Source organism: Oenanthe melanoleuca, chromosome 8 (genome assembly GCF_029582105.1).
Source record: "Oenanthe melanoleuca isolate GR-GAL-2019-014 chromosome 8, OMel1.0, whole genome shotgun sequence".
Taxonomy (NCBI): Eukaryota; Metazoa; Chordata; class Aves; order Passeriformes; family Muscicapidae; genus Oenanthe; species Oenanthe melanoleuca.
Window position 1 is genome coordinate 26,449,415 of NC_079342.1, and position 15,849 is coordinate 26,465,263.

Below are 15,849 nucleotides of genomic sequence, written 5' to 3' on the forward strand. Positions count from 1 at the left end.
GCCGGGCCTGCGGTGACAGAACGAGAGGAAATGGAGCAGCTGAGACAGCGGAGATGCAGATTAGATATCAGAGAAAAGAAAATCACAGCCAGGGTGGTCAGGCATGGGAACAGGTGCTGGAGTCACCGTCCCCAGAGTGTTCAGGAGGCGGTTCCAGTGGCGCCGCTGGGCGCTCGGCCGGCCCGGCTGATCCCGCAGGCTCCTTCCAGCCCCGCCGCCCCATGAGCAGCTGGCCCCGAGGGTGCGGGTGAGGCGGCTTTAGCTGTTCCAGCGGTTCCAGCGGCGCTGCTGGAGGCTCGGCCGGCCCGGCTGGTCCCGCAGGCTCCTTCCAGCCCCGCGTACCCCGAGGCGCCTGGGCCGGACCCGCCCTCCCCCAAGATGGCGGCGGGCGGTGGCGGCTGAGCGCGCTGCGGCCGCCGGGCGGCAGGGGGCGCGCGAGGCGGGCGGCGCGGCCGGGCCGGCCGGGCGGAAGGACAGACGGCCGGACAGACGGACGGGCGGGCGGAGCGGCCGGCGGGGCCCAGCGGCACCGGCACCCCCGGCCCGGCGGGGACAGGTGAGCGGGACGGGCACGGGCGGGCCGAGGGTGCTGTCGGGGCCGCCGTGGGGCCTGACGGGCTGGCCGGGCCCCGGCAGCCCCGCTGGGGTGTGACCGCGGGCTCTGGCTGTGCCGCTCCCGGGCAGCCCCCGTGTCAAACCGCGCTCTGCCGGGGCCGGGCTCGGAGCGGGCCGCCTTCGCCCGGATCCTGCTGACACCTGCCTGTCCGCTCGTGCTTTTGGAGGTGTCAGCCTGGGACAGCTCAGGCTTTGGGAGCAGAGCCCCCGGCAGCGCTGAGAGCACCTGCGGAGGCTGTGCCGGGTGCGAGGCGGGCAGGGCCTGCAGAGCCGGGCACTGCCGCTCTCCGGGCTCGGCGTGTTCCAGGTGAGCACCTCTGTGCGGCCGCCAGTCACCCCGCAAGGAGGATGCGTGGAAATTCCACCTCTTTCTGCTAGCGAATCCTCATTGTCCTTAGCTGTCAATCCCTCTGGCTTTCCCTGCCGGGCTCCTCTGTATCCCTGAGTGTTCTGTGTTACGTCTGACGTTCATGTTTACAACGTGGTGAAAATAAGATACAAAAGGGTTAATGCTCTTAACTCACAGTTGCGTGAGTAATGGTTTGTTTTGGCTCTGGGGAGCCACACCTGGGCATGGACCTTTTTGCCAGCTGGAGTTTCAGTAGCCATAAAAAAATCTGGGGAGCTCGGGGTGCTCCGTGTTTGATCCTGGGAGCTGCCCTGGAGAGGGGAGCGGTGTCTGCAGCAGATCTCGGGTGGATCACAGCACGGGGATGGCTCTGGTGTTACAATATTCGGCATGAGAAGGACATGGAACTGTTGGAGCAAGTCCAGAGGAGGCCATGAGGTTGATGAGGGGCATGTCCCCTGTGGCTGGTAGAGTTGGGGTTGTTCTGCCTGGACAAGGTTGCATGGAGACCCCACAGTAGCCTTCCAGTATCTGAAGGGGCTCCAGGGAAGCTGGAGAGGGACTCACCATCAGGAAATGCGACAGGACAAGGGGGGAATGGCTGCAAATTGAACCTGGGGAAAATTAATTGAGCTGTGTGGAAGAAGTTCTTCCCTGTGAGGGTGGGGAGGCCCTGGCAGAGGTTGCTCCATCCCTGGAAGTGTTCAGGGCCAGGTTGGACAGGGCTTGGAGCAGCCTGGGACAGTGGAAGGTGTCCCTGCCCATGGCAGGGGTGTGGAATGAGATGAGCTTTTAAAGTCCCTTCCAGCCCAGACCATTCCATGATTCTGTTCCTGAACTGTGTCTCTGAAGCCAAATATGTCCATGTCTATTTGGAGGAACCTGAGACATCAGGTCAGCCCAGATATTCAGGAGTCCTGAGTGAAATCTGAGTGAGAAATCATCGAGGTAGAACAACTAAGTGAGGCACAGCTGGGAAGAGCAGAATGCAGAGAAATGCATTGGCTGTGCCCAGGAGCAGCAGCTGGTGCCTTGCACACAGGTGAGGAGGGATAACCTGGGGCAGCCAGGGCAGAGCTGCCAGGTTCTGGCTGCAGAATATTCTGTATGGGGGCAGCATGAATGCTTGTGTGCCAGGGAGGTCACAAAAAAAAATCCAGTTTAGAGATGTGTGCTATTGCTGCATTGTGTTTCCTTTGCACCTGTCAGCCCCTTCTGTGTAGTGCTGGGAAGCTGCAGTTTAGATTTCCATAACTTCCCCTTTATGTGTTAAAGGTTCCCTTTAGGGGATCAGTGCTGAAAAGGTGCAGATCCATGCCTGACACCAGAGGGGAGAGAATGAGGAAGCTGCAAGTTCTGTAGTAGTTAATTCAGTTTAGATTTTAGGTGGATCAGGGCACAGAAACTCAACTAAAAGCCCCTCTCCCCACCATTTCAGGCTGCAGGGGTTGTTGTAGCCTCTGGAGGGTTAAAGGAGCCAGGAGGCTGTAACAGACTCTTTCCAAAGGCCCTGAGCACTTCTGACCTCAGGGCTTGTGCAGACCTGGAGACACAGGTGAGGGGTCAGAGCAGCAGCTTTTGTGGAACAGCTCTGCTGGGGAGCTGGGAGACTCCTGTCTTGTTGCTTTCGTGAAGCCCCAGGTCATGGCTGGAAACAACCACAATAAAGCAATTCTCCAGTTACAAAAAAAAACCCCCAAAAAAAAACCAAAAAAACCCACGCTTGGGGGTGGGCAATTTTCCCCCACTTTTCCTGGAAGCTGAGGGTTTGCTCTCTCCCTCTGATTCCTGATGAAGGTGCTGTTTCTGTGTGCAGACAGGTTCAGGTCTCTCCTGTGGCCTGTGATCACGGCCTGATGACAGAGCATGTGCTGGGTCAGTGTTTTCCAAAGCAGCCTCTGCAATCAGTGTGTTTGTTTTACCGGTTTTGTGTGTGAGGAAATGGCACAGAAATCTGTGTCAGCCTCTTCCTGACGGGCTGTGGGAGGAAGGAAGGGTTGGCAGGCAGAAGGAATATTTGTCACATGGAGAGAAGGTAATCAAGGGGGAAAACATGCTGCTGGAGGAGGTACCTGGCTGTAAGTAACCTCCTGAAATCTTTCCTCCTTCACTGAAATCTAGTCTGGCTTGGAGAATTGGAGAGTGGTGTTTTTAAGAAGGCCAGAGGCTCCTTGTGGAGTGGCAGTCACAATTCCTGACTGCTGTCTGTGCTTAGTGTCAGTCAGACCCTGGGGGTGGGTGCCAGTGTGCCTGGGGTGTTGGTGGGTCCTGCTTTGGGTGGCTCTCAGCCTGGCAGCCGGGTCAGGGATCAGCTGTGGGTGCTGCACTGGCTCACAGCTGGTGCTGATGCTGACACAGGTGCCAGTGCAGTCCAAGCCCCACTGTGAGAGCTGCTGATCCAAACCTTCTGTGGACACTGGGTTCTCTTTACAAAGTAAACTTTGGGGATTTTGTTCTTGTCCTTAAAGTCAAGGAGAGGATACTGACAGGAGGAGATTCTTCATGGCTGTTCCATGCTTTGCAGAAAATGCTCTGAACGTGAACTGGACAGCACCCGCTGGAATTAAACCTGCCCAAAGAAACTCCTCCTTCAGCCAGAGCCTGTTTGTGGTGGGGAGGGCACCTCTGCGAGGGATGGGCTCGGAGAACAGTGCTTTGAAGAGCTACACCCTGGAGGAGCCGCCCTTCACACTGCCCAGCGGCCACACCCTCTACCCGGCCGTGCTGCAGGATGGCAAACTCGCCTCCGTGTTCGTGTACAAGCGCGAGAACGAGGAGAAGGTCAATAAAGCTGCCAAGGTACTGCAGGTGCCTGCCACGCTCCACACCCCTCCCTCCTTTTTTCGGCAGCATGGGAATCAGTTAGCAGGGGCCAAACCCGTGGCAGTGAGGGCAGGAGAAAAGGCGGGAGCCAACCTGGCCGTGGGGCAGAAGGGGTGGCAGCAGCAGAGTTCACTGCATGCTGCAGTGCCCGCCTGCCTCTGCAGGCTGCTGCCTCCTCCTGCAGATGCATGTCAGGGTCTTTCTTTGGTGAATCCCATATTTATTATGAGTAAGAGTTCTACTTAGTGTAAGATTTTCTCCATCCAGTGCCAGCAGGGAGCATACAGGACAGATGGAGAGACAAGAACACGGGGAAATGGCTTCAAACTGAGAGTAGGTTTAGATTAGATATTGGGAAGAAATTCTCTGTGATGGTGGTGAGGCTCTGGCACAGGTTGCTCAGAGAAGCTGTGGTTGCCCCTGGGTCCCTGGAAGTGTCCAAGGCCAGGCTGGGCAGGGCTTGGAGTAGCCTGGGATAGTGGAAGGTGTCCCTTCCCATGGGAGGGGGATGGAACAAGATGGTCTTTTAGGTCCTTCCAACCCAGACCGTTGTATGATTGTGTTTCAATGCATTATAAAAAGTTGTGCAGTCCGAGTGAGGAAGTTTGCAGGGTGCTTGGTGAGGAGCAGGGAAGGGCTGTCTGAACCATGAGAAAACATGGCTAAGGGGGCAGGACCAGGCTCTGCTGTGGAGGTGATGCCTCAGAGGAGGTCTAACACACATCTTTGTTTCTGGAAGCACCTGAAAACCTTGCGCCACCCTTGCCTTCTGCGCTTCCTCTCCTGCACTGTGGAAGCAAACGGGATCCACCTGGTTACAGAGCGGGTGAGGCCCTTGGAGATCGTCCTGGACACACTCTCTGCTGCAGAAATCTGTGCAGGGATCTACGATGTGTTGCTGGCACTCATCTTCCTCCATGACAGGGTAGGTACCCCTGGCAGCATCGGGCTCTGGTGGGAGATGGAGGCAGTGTGACAGGAGAGCTTTGTACTGGGCTTGTCTGGGTGACTCATTGCTGGTGCCTCCCAAAAAGACAGACACTGCCCCACAGTTCTTGTAGGCTGAAACTGCTGAACCTGGCTGCTTTGAAGGAGGAACAGTATTAGAAGATGTTGTGGAAATGAGGGAACGAGCAGTTTGCAGTTCATGGATCTGCTTGTAGTCCTTCTTGCTTTAGGGAAATGGGATTGCCAGATGATGCCAGAGATGGGTGTCAGTGCTGCCCTGTCTGGGCCCTGTGTGTTTGCCCAGGACTGCAGGTAAATCCCAGCTCAGACTGTAGCTCTGGGCTTTTGTGTTCACAGCTGGAGAACTTTCCTGGATTTACAGTTGCATTGCAGGGGCTGTGACAATTAGGGCTTTGTCTGCTCTAAAACCCTGGCCCTCCTGCCTGGCACCTGCTGGTCACCTACAAAATCCCAGAGGAACTGTATGCTTTTTTGGCAGCTTTCCCTCAGCCCCCTGCAGCACCTAATTAGTGCTGATTAAGATTTTATTTCATCATCTCCCCCCCCAGGTTACCCTTTTTTATTTTTTTTACATTTTAGGGAAACCTAACACATAACAACGTCTGTTTATCATCTGTGTTTGTGAGTGAGGATGGGCACTGGAAGCTGGGAGGAATGGAAACAGTCTGTAAATTCAGTGAAGCCACCCCAGAGGTAAGAGCCAAGCCAAGTGCACCCTGGTTGCCCAGGGGAGGATTCCTGGCCTGTGGAATCTGGCAGTCTATGGATGTGAAGGTCCAAGTCCTTCCACTTAGCTGGATTTGCCATTAAATGTGTTGGCTCACTTCCAGCTCTGTCCTGAATCTTTGCTCTAAGGACACCTGTAAACTAAAATGTCTACACAAATTAATATGCTACTTTTCTAAGGGACACCTCTGGTTGGAGAGTGAGAAATCTTTGCCCTTCTGGACTGCTACAAAAATAAACAAAGAGCAGGAAGATGCAGGTTGAAATGAATCATTAAGGAAAATAATTTAAATGCCTCCTTAGCTCGTGCTGGTGGTATTTTCACTGCTTGGTAGCAGAAAGAACAATTCCTGTTTTGATCTCTGCAGCCCTGGGTGCCAGCAGAAGGGGCAGGGGCACAGCCCTGGCCTATGGGCACAGCCTGCTGTGCTGCTTGGCACTGAGGGGACAGCAGCTCATGGCCCCTCTTGTCCTTGCAGTTCCTCTGCCACGTGAAGTTGGTGCGAGACCAGTCGTGCATCCCCTGTGAGGAGATGGTGAGTGACAGCTCAGGGAGCCTCCTGCTGCCACACAAGAAATACATGGCCAGGAAATACTTTTACATTCATGTTGTATTTCCTCATGTCTAAACGGCATGGAAGTGGCTCTTGGATAACATCTGAGGTTTCCTCTGTTCCTTTTGGCCCTCCTCTGTCCCATCCCTGGTTCGGGAATGGGACTTCTCAAACGCTTTGTGTTGCTTCTAAATCACCAAAGTTTTGCAAAAATCACAGAGTAGTTGCTGAGATTACCCAGATCACTGTGGCCCCTGGTTGTGTAACTCACCACAGCCTTTTCCTTACCTGTTAGTCACTTCCTAGCTGCTGAGAATCCTTGGAGCTGCTTGTGCTGAAGGAGCACACTTCTGCTCTCTAATTACTGCCTGTTTCCATAGAAATGCTGAAAGCTGTTGACTGCCTGCATGCATCAGGGAGTTGTTCCATCATCGTGGAGTTGCTCCTTTGGGTTATAAATTCCCCAGTGGAGGTTTTTTTAGCATAGTATTCTACTTGTAGGGTACACAGTGGAGCTTTGGTGCTATAAAAAGAACTGGAGAGTGTATGTGGTGGGGAGTGGGAATAAAAACTTATGGAAAACACCACATATTTGATAAGCTCCTGATTTGCTGTTTTTTCTTTTGTTTTGTTCTGTTTTGTTTTCAGTCTGCAGACTTCAAAATCCTGCCCAGCAGCTACGGGCATGCGAGGGACGCCTACGCCTTTGGGACAACAGTTGAGAATCTCCTGACAGTTCTCAATGATCAGGGTGAGAATGACACTGTTTATTTTGCTGGTGACATTCCTTGTGTGGTTGAACGTTTCACCTTTTGCTGCAGCTGGCAGGAGTGTTGTGGGCTCAGTGGCCAGTGGTGTTGTTTGTTTGCAGACTTTGGCTTTTCCTGTGTTCCCCTTTTCCTGTGGGGATGTGTCAGATGGGGCTGGAGGTCACCAGCCTGTGTGCCATGAGCACTCCCAAACCTGCTCTGGTCCTACCAAGGGTTGTGGATGTGGCACGTGGGTCTTGAGCAGGGGCTGCCACTTCCAGCAGAGAGGCAGCAGGAAGTTTCCTGGGAGAACAGTAGCACTCCTTGGAGGCCCAGTAGCCAGGCAGGTTAGGAAGAGAAATGGAAATGCTGTTTTCCCCTTCCTTTTGCACTTCTGCTATCAATTAGAGCCAAAAGTAAGTTTGGGGGGATGATGGAGGACTGCTGAACATACCTTGTTCAGTGTGGAGAGAGAAATCTAACTGTAGGTGCTCTGGATTTCAGTTTCAGCAGATATTCTCTCCAGCTTTCAGCAAACCTTGCACTGCACACTGCTGAACCCAGACCCAAAGTGTCGCCCTCCACTGTCCAGCTTACTGTCCCACGAGTTCTTCAGGTAAGGACAGGAATATCAGGCCTCTCCTGCTCTTGGTACTGCTTGTTTCTGTCTTGCAAAGCATCAGTTTTGTGAAGGTGGGAGGGGAGTGCAGGCTTAATCCCTGCCTCTTGCAGGGATCTTTGTCAAAGAGGCTGCTTAAATTAAGAAGGAGTTACCAGCCTTCCCAGAGAGGTGTGAGCAGCAGCCTTCAGGTGTCACCTCCTTGCTGGCACTCTTGATCCAGCAGCATTTGACTTGGGCCCCTCTGTCTTGTTCTCTCTGCTAAAGGAATGGTGGGGCATTGCAGTCTCTTCACTCTGGGTGGTTTAAGCATCAATAAGGATTGCACTTGACAGCTTTTGGTTTTGTACTTAGGAATGATTTTCTGGAAGTTGTGAATTTTCTGAAGACCTTAACTCTAAAGTCTGAGGAGGAGAAAACTGAATTTTTCAAGTAAGTGAAGGAACCATAATGTGGAAGTTTCTTATTTCAGAATGATAAAGCATTCTGCAAATGGATTGTGGGGAGACCTGGGAAGGCTCCTGGCCAGAGGTACTTCCTCAGGAAGATTTGGTGGCTTTGGCAGAACATTGTTCACTCTGTAATACTTTGGGTACCTCAGCCAAAGTAAGAGTCCTGTCAAAGAGGAACCTCTTCACCTCTTGTTTCCCAGTTCCTTGTGACTGGTTTGGTGTTTGGGAGGAGCAGTCCTGCTGGGCTCTGCCTCAGCCTGATGCTCCCAATGAGAGTTTGCAGTAAGACTTGCTGGGTGAATTAATCATGTGGTGCCAAGAGTAAAGCTGCTGCCTGTAATGGATGTCTTGGCTGCAGTAGGGGAACATTATGCAGTAAATCCCACTGTTGTGGTCCCCAAGAATTTTTCTGTCAGGGAATCTTTTGTGTAATCATGGCATTAACTAGGCCTGAAAAGGAGAGAAGCTTAATCTTTCTTTTTCCATATAAAAGAGCCATGGTGTTCTCACAGACCTGTTTTCCTGCCTATTTTATACATCAGTTATTTTTCATTAGTTTGAGGCATAATTGGAGGAAGTAAGAGGAGAATGGGGATCCTTAGCAGGAACATTCAGAGTGGTTCTCACTATCTCTGTGTCAGCAGTGTTTACTAAGGGAGGGGATGAACACTTTGCTTAAAGATAGGGGAGTGCCTTTTATCAGGCAGAGGGGTTTTCACAGCATGTGCACCCTTCTCTTGATCTCCTCCAAGCATAGAGAAAAAGCAGTAACTCATAATTAATACTGTAAAAATGAAAATCTGACTGACGAGCAGTTGCACAAAATTGAACTCTGATAAACCCAGTCAGTACTCTGATGGCCTCATTAGATGGAAGTGGTTTCAAAATGGGATTCCCTTTGTGCAAGGGAAATTTCCCTTATGTGGCAGGTAGAACAGCCTTTTCCAAAGCAGCAGGAAAATCCTTGTGATGGACCAGGGTGTGGAGTGAGAGGAAAATTATCTGCTGTAGTTTTGACTGCAGCTCTTCACAGTTTGATGTCCCAGCAGCTTCCTGTGCCAGCTGGGTGTGCTTGTGCCAGCCCATGATCTGGGTGTGGGGTTTTACAGGATGTGCTTCTGGCTCCTGCTTTGTGCTATCTTTGCCTCAGGCAGCAGGAGCAGAGGCTTCTCTCTGTAGGTCAGAGAGGAGATAGAGGGAGAGGCTGCAGTGGGACACTGACTCTGGAAGAAGGGAAAATTATATTAAGGGAAACAAGCAAAAATGCATGGAAGGCTGCCTTGATACTAATTGCTGTCTCCTGGAATGCAGATTCCTGCTGGACAGGGTGGCTGGCTTGTCAGAGGAGCTGATAGCATCACGACTGGTGCCTCTTCTACTCAATCAGCTCGTGTTTGCAGAACCTGTAGCTGTCAAGAGTTTTCTTCCTCATCTGCTGGGCCCAAAGAAAGGTGACCTTTAAATATTTCCTCATCACAATTATTCCTGACAAGTTTGGAATGAACTGAGCCGTTGTTTCATTGAATCAAGGGAATAGTGGTGTTTCCCTGAGCAGAACAAATACTGTAACAGGCAGAACTGGAAAGGACAGTTACCTGTGCTTCCTCCTTTGCACTGCTCTGCTGATGCTGGGAGGACAATTAGGAATGATCCCGGTGTCAGCACTCAGTAGTTTCTGGGTGAGCTGTCTCTCGTGGGTGAAGCAGCCTTTTCCCATCATCTCCTCTGTTCCCTAGAGCAAAGTGGGGAGAGCCAGACCAGCTGCCTGCTGTCTCCAGCCCTGTTCCAGGCCCACGTGATCCCTGTGCTGCTGAAGCTGTTTGAGGTGCACGAGGAGCACGTGCGGATGGTGCTGCTGTCTCACATCCACGCCTACGCCGAGCTGTTCTCCCGGGAGGAGCTGAAGAACATCATACTGCCACAGGTGAAGGACAGCAGAACAATGGGGGGTATATCCTGGAACATGGGATTTCACTGAATCACTGAATGGCTTGGGTTGGAAGGGACTTGAAGGGTGTCCTGGTTTGAAGGACAGGTGTCTGCCAATAAAGGCGAAGGTTCTCTTTGAAATGGAGAATGTAAACCCCCTCACTCCAAATTATTATTATAATTTTGAAATTAATGGGCTCTCAGGCAAAGATATGGGAATTAGGAATAACAGTTCTATACTAGGAAAATTAAAATAGAAATACAGTATTACACAGAACAATCCCAAAACACTGCCAGAGTCAGAATCCAAGCTGACACCCGTCAGTCAGTCAGGGTGTTGGCACAGTCCCATTCAATGGTGGCTGCATCCTCCTGCAGTGGCAGATGTGGTTCAGCTGGAGCAGTGCTCCTGGAGAAGGTGCAGTTTTCCTCTGAAGGTGCAGGGATGATGTGGAAAGGTCTGGCTTTCCTCTGGAATGCAGTGGAAAGAAGGTCCCTTGGTGTCCAAAATGTCAGTTTTTATCTGGGTAGGAAAGGCTTGGCTGCTCCCCTGGCTGGAGCATCTCCCAGTGGGATGATGGAATTTTATCAGTCATGCAGTGGGACTGAATGGGCCAGCAGCAGATGATATCTTCCTGGAGGGAGGATGGGCTGTGGGAAAGATAAAGATGATTGCCCAGCTGGTTTAAAGCTGGCCCATTAGCAGATAATATGTGCCAGGAGATCAGGGTCACTGCCCCACCCGGCTCAACAGATGGGGACAGAATACACATTTCTGGCCACATCAACCTAACACAAGGGTCAGGTTGCACAGAGCCTGATTCACCCACTGGGATCAGCCACCCTATTTAATTGGTAGCACAAAGTGGAAGGCTGATTTTAGGGTATGAAACAACATCCAGTCTCTACTGAGAGCTGTAGGGGATTAGAAATGAGATGTGCTGCCAGAGTAACACTTGAAGAGGAAAGCAGTGCAGAAGCAGTTTCTGCTGTGCTGACATCAGTGTGCTCTGGGTGCAGGTGTTGCTGGGCCTGCGGGACACCAGTGACTCCATCGTGGCCATAACCCTGCACAGCCTGGCTGTCCTCGTCTCCCTGCTTGGGCCTGAGGTGGTCGTAGGTGGAGAAAGAACAAAGATCTTCAAAAGCTCTGCACCAAGTTTCATGAAAACTGCTGATGTCTCCCCAGAAGGTAAAAGATACAGTCAGAGTGTTCTTGGGATGCTTGCCTGTTCTGTCCAAGCAGTATAGGCAGAATTTATTGCATTATTAATCTGTTCTTGGTGACAGGTTAATTGAAAAAAAAGCTAATTTGCAGCCAAACTTGGATTTTAAGTTAGGTGCTATTTGCAGATACAGAATTGATATCAGAAGAAGAGTTCTATAAAAGTATTTTAAATATACCAAATATATTGGGAAAAAGTGAAACCTCTTCATTTAAGAATCCCTGGAAGTAAAGGAGATAGAATGTGTGCATGTCTTTTGTGGAAAACTATTGCCTTTCTAAAGGAATTATATAGGCCATTATTTAATATTCCCTCTGGTTTTCCTGTTTTTGAAAACAGTAAATCTCATGTTCTTCCCCCAATTTCTATTCATAGATTGGAAAAGGAATACGAGCTTTCCTATTTTATCAGCTCTCTGGAGGCTTGCCAGCTAGTGCAAGTGAAGACAGTAGCCCCTGCACCTGCTAGATAACTTGGAACCAAGTGTGCTAAGGGAAAGCTTCTCTGGATATTGAAACTCAGAATGTTATAAAGAGGGAAAAGTCAGCATCTGTTCAACTTTAGACATAGAGATACCAAATGAAATACACGACAGAGATCAGTTTAAGTGCTTGCTTCCTGTTTATGTGTGTACTGGCAGCTACCACCCTTCATTAAAATCTGTGGATGGCTCACTGCATTAGTTTCTTTATTTATTTTAGTGGACTGCAGTAAATAAACCACTTTGGCTTGCAGGCTGAAAACAGGTTTATTTTTCAGAATATACTTAAAATTAGATCTGATTTAACTATTGATGAACAACACAAACCCCACCTTTGTCCTCAACAGTGAGTGACAATCTACAAAGACTGAGCACATGAGGCTTAACGAGCTGCTTGCTCAAGCCCCTCAAAGGATGTGCCCTTTATGAAGGGTGCTGGGGGGGAGGGGGAGGGTTCTGTGTGTTCTTTGCAGTCCTTTCCCATGGGCCATGTGGCACTGCTGGTCCCTAGCCTAGGCAGGTACAGCTGGCTGGGAACACACATGAGCCCTGTGGAAGGAAGTGTAGCACTGGCCCAAACTGTGCCATTCTGAAGTGGGTCCCAAACAGCTGAGGCTGGTGTTGGCAAACCAGCACCACCACTGATTGTACTCTGCAGCTCCCAAAAATGAAAAAATTAACTGCAACAAGGTGCTTTGCCAAGCTGTCATCATTGGGCCAGGGAAATACATGTGCCTTGGACAGCTCCAAAGTACAGACTTGACTGCCCACCACCCACCTCACCTCAGGCTGGGATATGAGGGCAGCTCTACTCTGACCTTCAGAGTAGAGACTCCCATTCCAGGAAGCTGCTGTGCCCATGCCCAGGCATGGAAAGAGGTTTGTGAAGTGTCATGAATTTGCTTATGCTTGGAATTGTTGTGAGCGAGTGCAGTGCTTTTGTATAAGGGAGGTACCAGGGGATTTGTGATGCAGTTGGGATTTTGGATCCAGCCAGGTGGCAAACAGCATTTTTAAAGCATCTGCTCTGATCCTAATCAGTTTATTCATTGTGTGTTTCTTGAAAGGACACGTCAGCAAAAGCTGACCATGTACAGTTGCTGTAACTTTGTACTGGCAAGAGCTGCAGGCAGCAGGAACAGAGGAGTATTGTGTTATATTTGGATCAGGAGGTGCAGCTGTGCCAAGCCTCAGTGTTGTTCAAAAAGAACATTCCAGTGCTGCAGGCAGTTCAGCTCAGACTGACAGCACACCTTGTGGACTTGTGCCCTTTCTTTCCCTTTATCCTGGCAGGTTCCCCCAGTCACGTTGTGAACAACCAGAGAAACCAAACCTCTCGGCCCCTGAAGAGCAGTCCCAGCTCGTTCCCCAGCTCTGCAGGTGCACCTGGCAAGAAGCTTCCTGTGCAACAGGACAATCCCCTGCCTTCTAACACAGGTAAAATGTACCCTAGTGCTTCCTTTCAGAAATCTAGTGTTCACCAATGCAATGATGCTTGAAAAGATGTGCCTTTTCCCCCCATGTGCTGATCTGAAAGATTCAGTGCACCAAGGAAGACAACAGTGAAGGAAGGGGAATGTGGTCCTTAATATCCAAGGAATAGCTCTTTGGGAAGCTGACAGACACAGACTGGGTGCTTGGACTTGAATTAGTTTTCTTATGGCAGATTCTGTGCTGTGCTTTCACCCCTCTCCCAGCCCAGGAGATACTCTGGATTTACAGGTCAGCTCATTCCGACAGTCAAAGCTGATTCTGTTTCCTTCCATGGCCTTTTCTCAGCAATCAGCTTGTATTGCCCCAGGGCTCTGAGGTGAATTCCCTCCTTTGCAAGCAGGAAGGTGTCCCTGCTTTCTAATCCAAGAGGAGCTTTCTTTCCAATCAATTACTGGCTTGTTCCCAGGCCAGGTGGTGCCTGTAATGACAAGAAGTTTTAGACACAACTCCATCTCTGCCTGACTTGCTCTCTTTAAATGGGTATGTAACACCTTTGTGTTCCACAGGTGAGCAAGGCACTCAGCGCCCCCTGAATGGAATTCCTGGAAGCATTAATACACTGGGGAACAGCAGGAGCTCTAAGACTACCTCAGAAAAGCCAGCAGAGGAGTGGCCAGACTGGAGTGTGCCAGAGGAGACGGACACTGAGAAAACTGTGAACATTCAAATTCAGCCCCGGGAGCTGCGGGGCAGCGTGGGACCTTATTTTGCTGATCATGATGTAGATGAGAAGCCTTGGGATGACCTCGAACCCAGGAGCCCCAGTCCTAAACTGTCCTCAGGAAAGTGCCCCACTGTGACACAGGCTGATGCAGCTGAAAGGCCGAGGCCTGTGCCAGGTACCCATCAACTGAGCAGAGAATTCAAAAGCCTCAGTCTGAGTTCCCCCACGAAGTCTTGCCATGGGAACAGCTGGAGCAATGACAAGTGGGACCATGAGGAACAACTGGGAGAAACTGTGTTGCCAAAATCTTTTCAGGAAAGGTTGAAGTCTTCATCAGAGTCTGGCCTGGGAGAAGAATTCACGATCAAAGTGAAGAAGAAACCTGTGCAAGACCCTGAGCTGGACTGGTTTGCTGACATGATCCCAGACATTAAACCTTCTTCCTCCCTCTTGATTTTACCTGAGGCAAGGACAGAAGCAGTTGTTCCCACTCACTTGGGTGGGGTGTCCAGCAGAGAAGGTGCCTCCCAGACTGTGCTGTTTTCATCCAAATTTGCAGCAGCTGATGTGATTGAGGTAAGAGGCTCGAGGTTTAGGTGACTGCAGCCCTGAGAGGCTCCCCAGCACACAGCATCTTAGCAGGCAGCAGGTACTGCAGCATACAGCAAAGAGATTTTAGGAAACAGGGAATGGGCTCCATTTGTACACTACTGGAAGTACTAAGGAGTTTTAGCTCCAGCTTTTACTCTGTGCTGCTGTATCCTGGATGCAGGAATCCTGTGATTTGTTAAGGAGGGTTTTGGTTTGTCAGACAGGTAAAACAAGGTTGGATCCTGGCTGCTGAACAGACATAGTCCCTTGCACAAACAGAAGGAGTTTTCAGGCACAGAGAATGCTCAGGACTGAAGTGCTTTTCCTGACTCTTCTAGCAAAACATAATAGCATTGTAAATTAAGGTCTAGGAAATATGAACCTCTGTATTACAGAGTAAAGCTTTTTGGGTGTGTTGTTCTCATGAAAGAATAGCTGAAACATTTCTCTATTTCAGAGACACAGGGGAGGGCCACAAAACTGGGGTTTCTTTAAGCAGATAAATCCCTGTAGCCCAATCAGGGAGACTCTAAAGACCATTGCTGTTTGCTAGGAGGGGAGGCAGCATTCCCACTTGAACATGTAACTCCTTTAGGAAATAGGTGTTGACTTCAAGTTGTTTTGCTCATTCAGCCTCAAGAGAGCTATCCCAGGAATAGCAGGGAGCATGGGGAGAGGAGCCTGGGCTGTAAACTGAAGTTGTTTATGACATTTGGAAGTGGCACAGTGTCCTGTGACTGTCGACCCCCATCCCATTTTGGGGGGAGGCCGAGATCAAACTTAGAATACAACAAGAAAAAAGCTCTTTCATGGGGGAAAGAAATCATCTAATGTATTGCAGCCTTTTTTAATGGAAGTAGGTTTGATACAAACAGTAAAAAAAAACCAAACTAAGACTCCTTGTTAAATCTGTTTTTGTCTTTAAGGTGATTCCTCCTGTAGTTCAAAGTTCTTTAGGACCATAAGCTGCAAATACTGACACTTCATTTTTGGGCTTTTGGCCAAGTGGATGAATGCTCTACCATCCCAAGCCACACAGGCTCCTGCCTGGCTCCTGGGGCTGTGCTAAGCACACAAGTACATTCCACATACCTTAATCTTGATAATTTTATGTGATTCTAGGCTGAAGCTCCAGGCTGGGGTGAAGAAGAGGAGTTGAACTGGGAAGATGATACAAACTGGTAACAGTTCTGAACGACACTAAGGCAATTCATAGTGTGTTGGATCCTGTGACAGGAGTTGCTGCTTCCCCAGTCCAATGGATAATGTACCTCAGCACTGCTTTTGCCACAAGGCAGGCACTTGCTGCAAAGCCACGAGATCCCCTGGGGCCTGAGCTCTTGCCAAGGATGCTCCTTCCCAGTCTGTGCCAAAAGCTGCAGGGGTGAGCCTGCACTCGAGCAATAGGCCCAGCTGTGGTGCTGCCACTGCTCCCAGCCACAGGACAGCATGATGGAGGTGATGGTGCTGATGTGCTACTGGAGGCCAAGAGTGGTGGAGGAGATTGATCCAGAACTCACCCCTGCCCTGAAAAACTGCTGACAATAAATGAAAGTCACACTGAGTTTCTTGGTTAATGTGCCTTTTTCCTTTGGTTTTCTTGTTTGT

General features: G+C 50.3%; 1 protein-coding gene across 2 annotated transcripts; it reads left to right on the plus strand.

The window, feature by feature from the left end:
- The first annotated feature begins 419 nt into the window (after nt 1-419).
- Nucleotides 420-15,805, plus strand: SCYL3 (SCY1 like pseudokinase 3). Of its 2 annotated transcripts, none has more exons than XM_056498183.1 (14): nt 420-556; nt 3,489-3,763; nt 4,527-4,712; nt 5,336-5,449; nt 5,962-6,018; nt 6,685-6,787; nt 7,290-7,401; nt 7,759-7,836; nt 9,168-9,307; nt 9,593-9,780; nt 10,806-10,977; nt 12,786-12,929; nt 13,493-14,226; nt 15,364-15,805. In XM_056498183.1, exons 2-14 carry the CDS (start codon nt 3,599-3,601, stop codon nt 15,424-15,426), a joined length of 2,256 nt encoding a protein of 751 aa, XP_056354158.1. In that variant the 5' UTR covers nt 420-556; nt 3,489-3,598; the 3' UTR covers nt 15,427-15,805. The 2 variants fall into 2 exon arrangements, with proteins under 2 accessions (XP_056354158.1, XP_056354157.1); XM_056498182.1 differs by lacking the exon at nt 420-556 and adding an exon at nt 1,138-2,006.
- Nucleotides 15,806-15,849: the final 44 nt, after the last annotated feature.

Coding starts and splice junctions, on each gene's coding strand:
- SCYL3 (XM_056498182.1), top strand. CDS start 1,961: ATGCATTGGCTGTGCCCAGGAGCAGCAGCTGGTGCCTTGCACACAG. Junction 6,788..7,289: donor GACAGTTCTCAATGATCAGG/GTGAGAATGACA, acceptor TCTGGATTTCAG/TTTCAGCAGATATTCTCTCC. Junction 9,308..9,592: donor TCTGCTGGGCCCAAAGAAAG/GTGACCTTTAAA, acceptor TCTGTTCCCTAG/AGCAAAGTGGGGAGAGCCAG.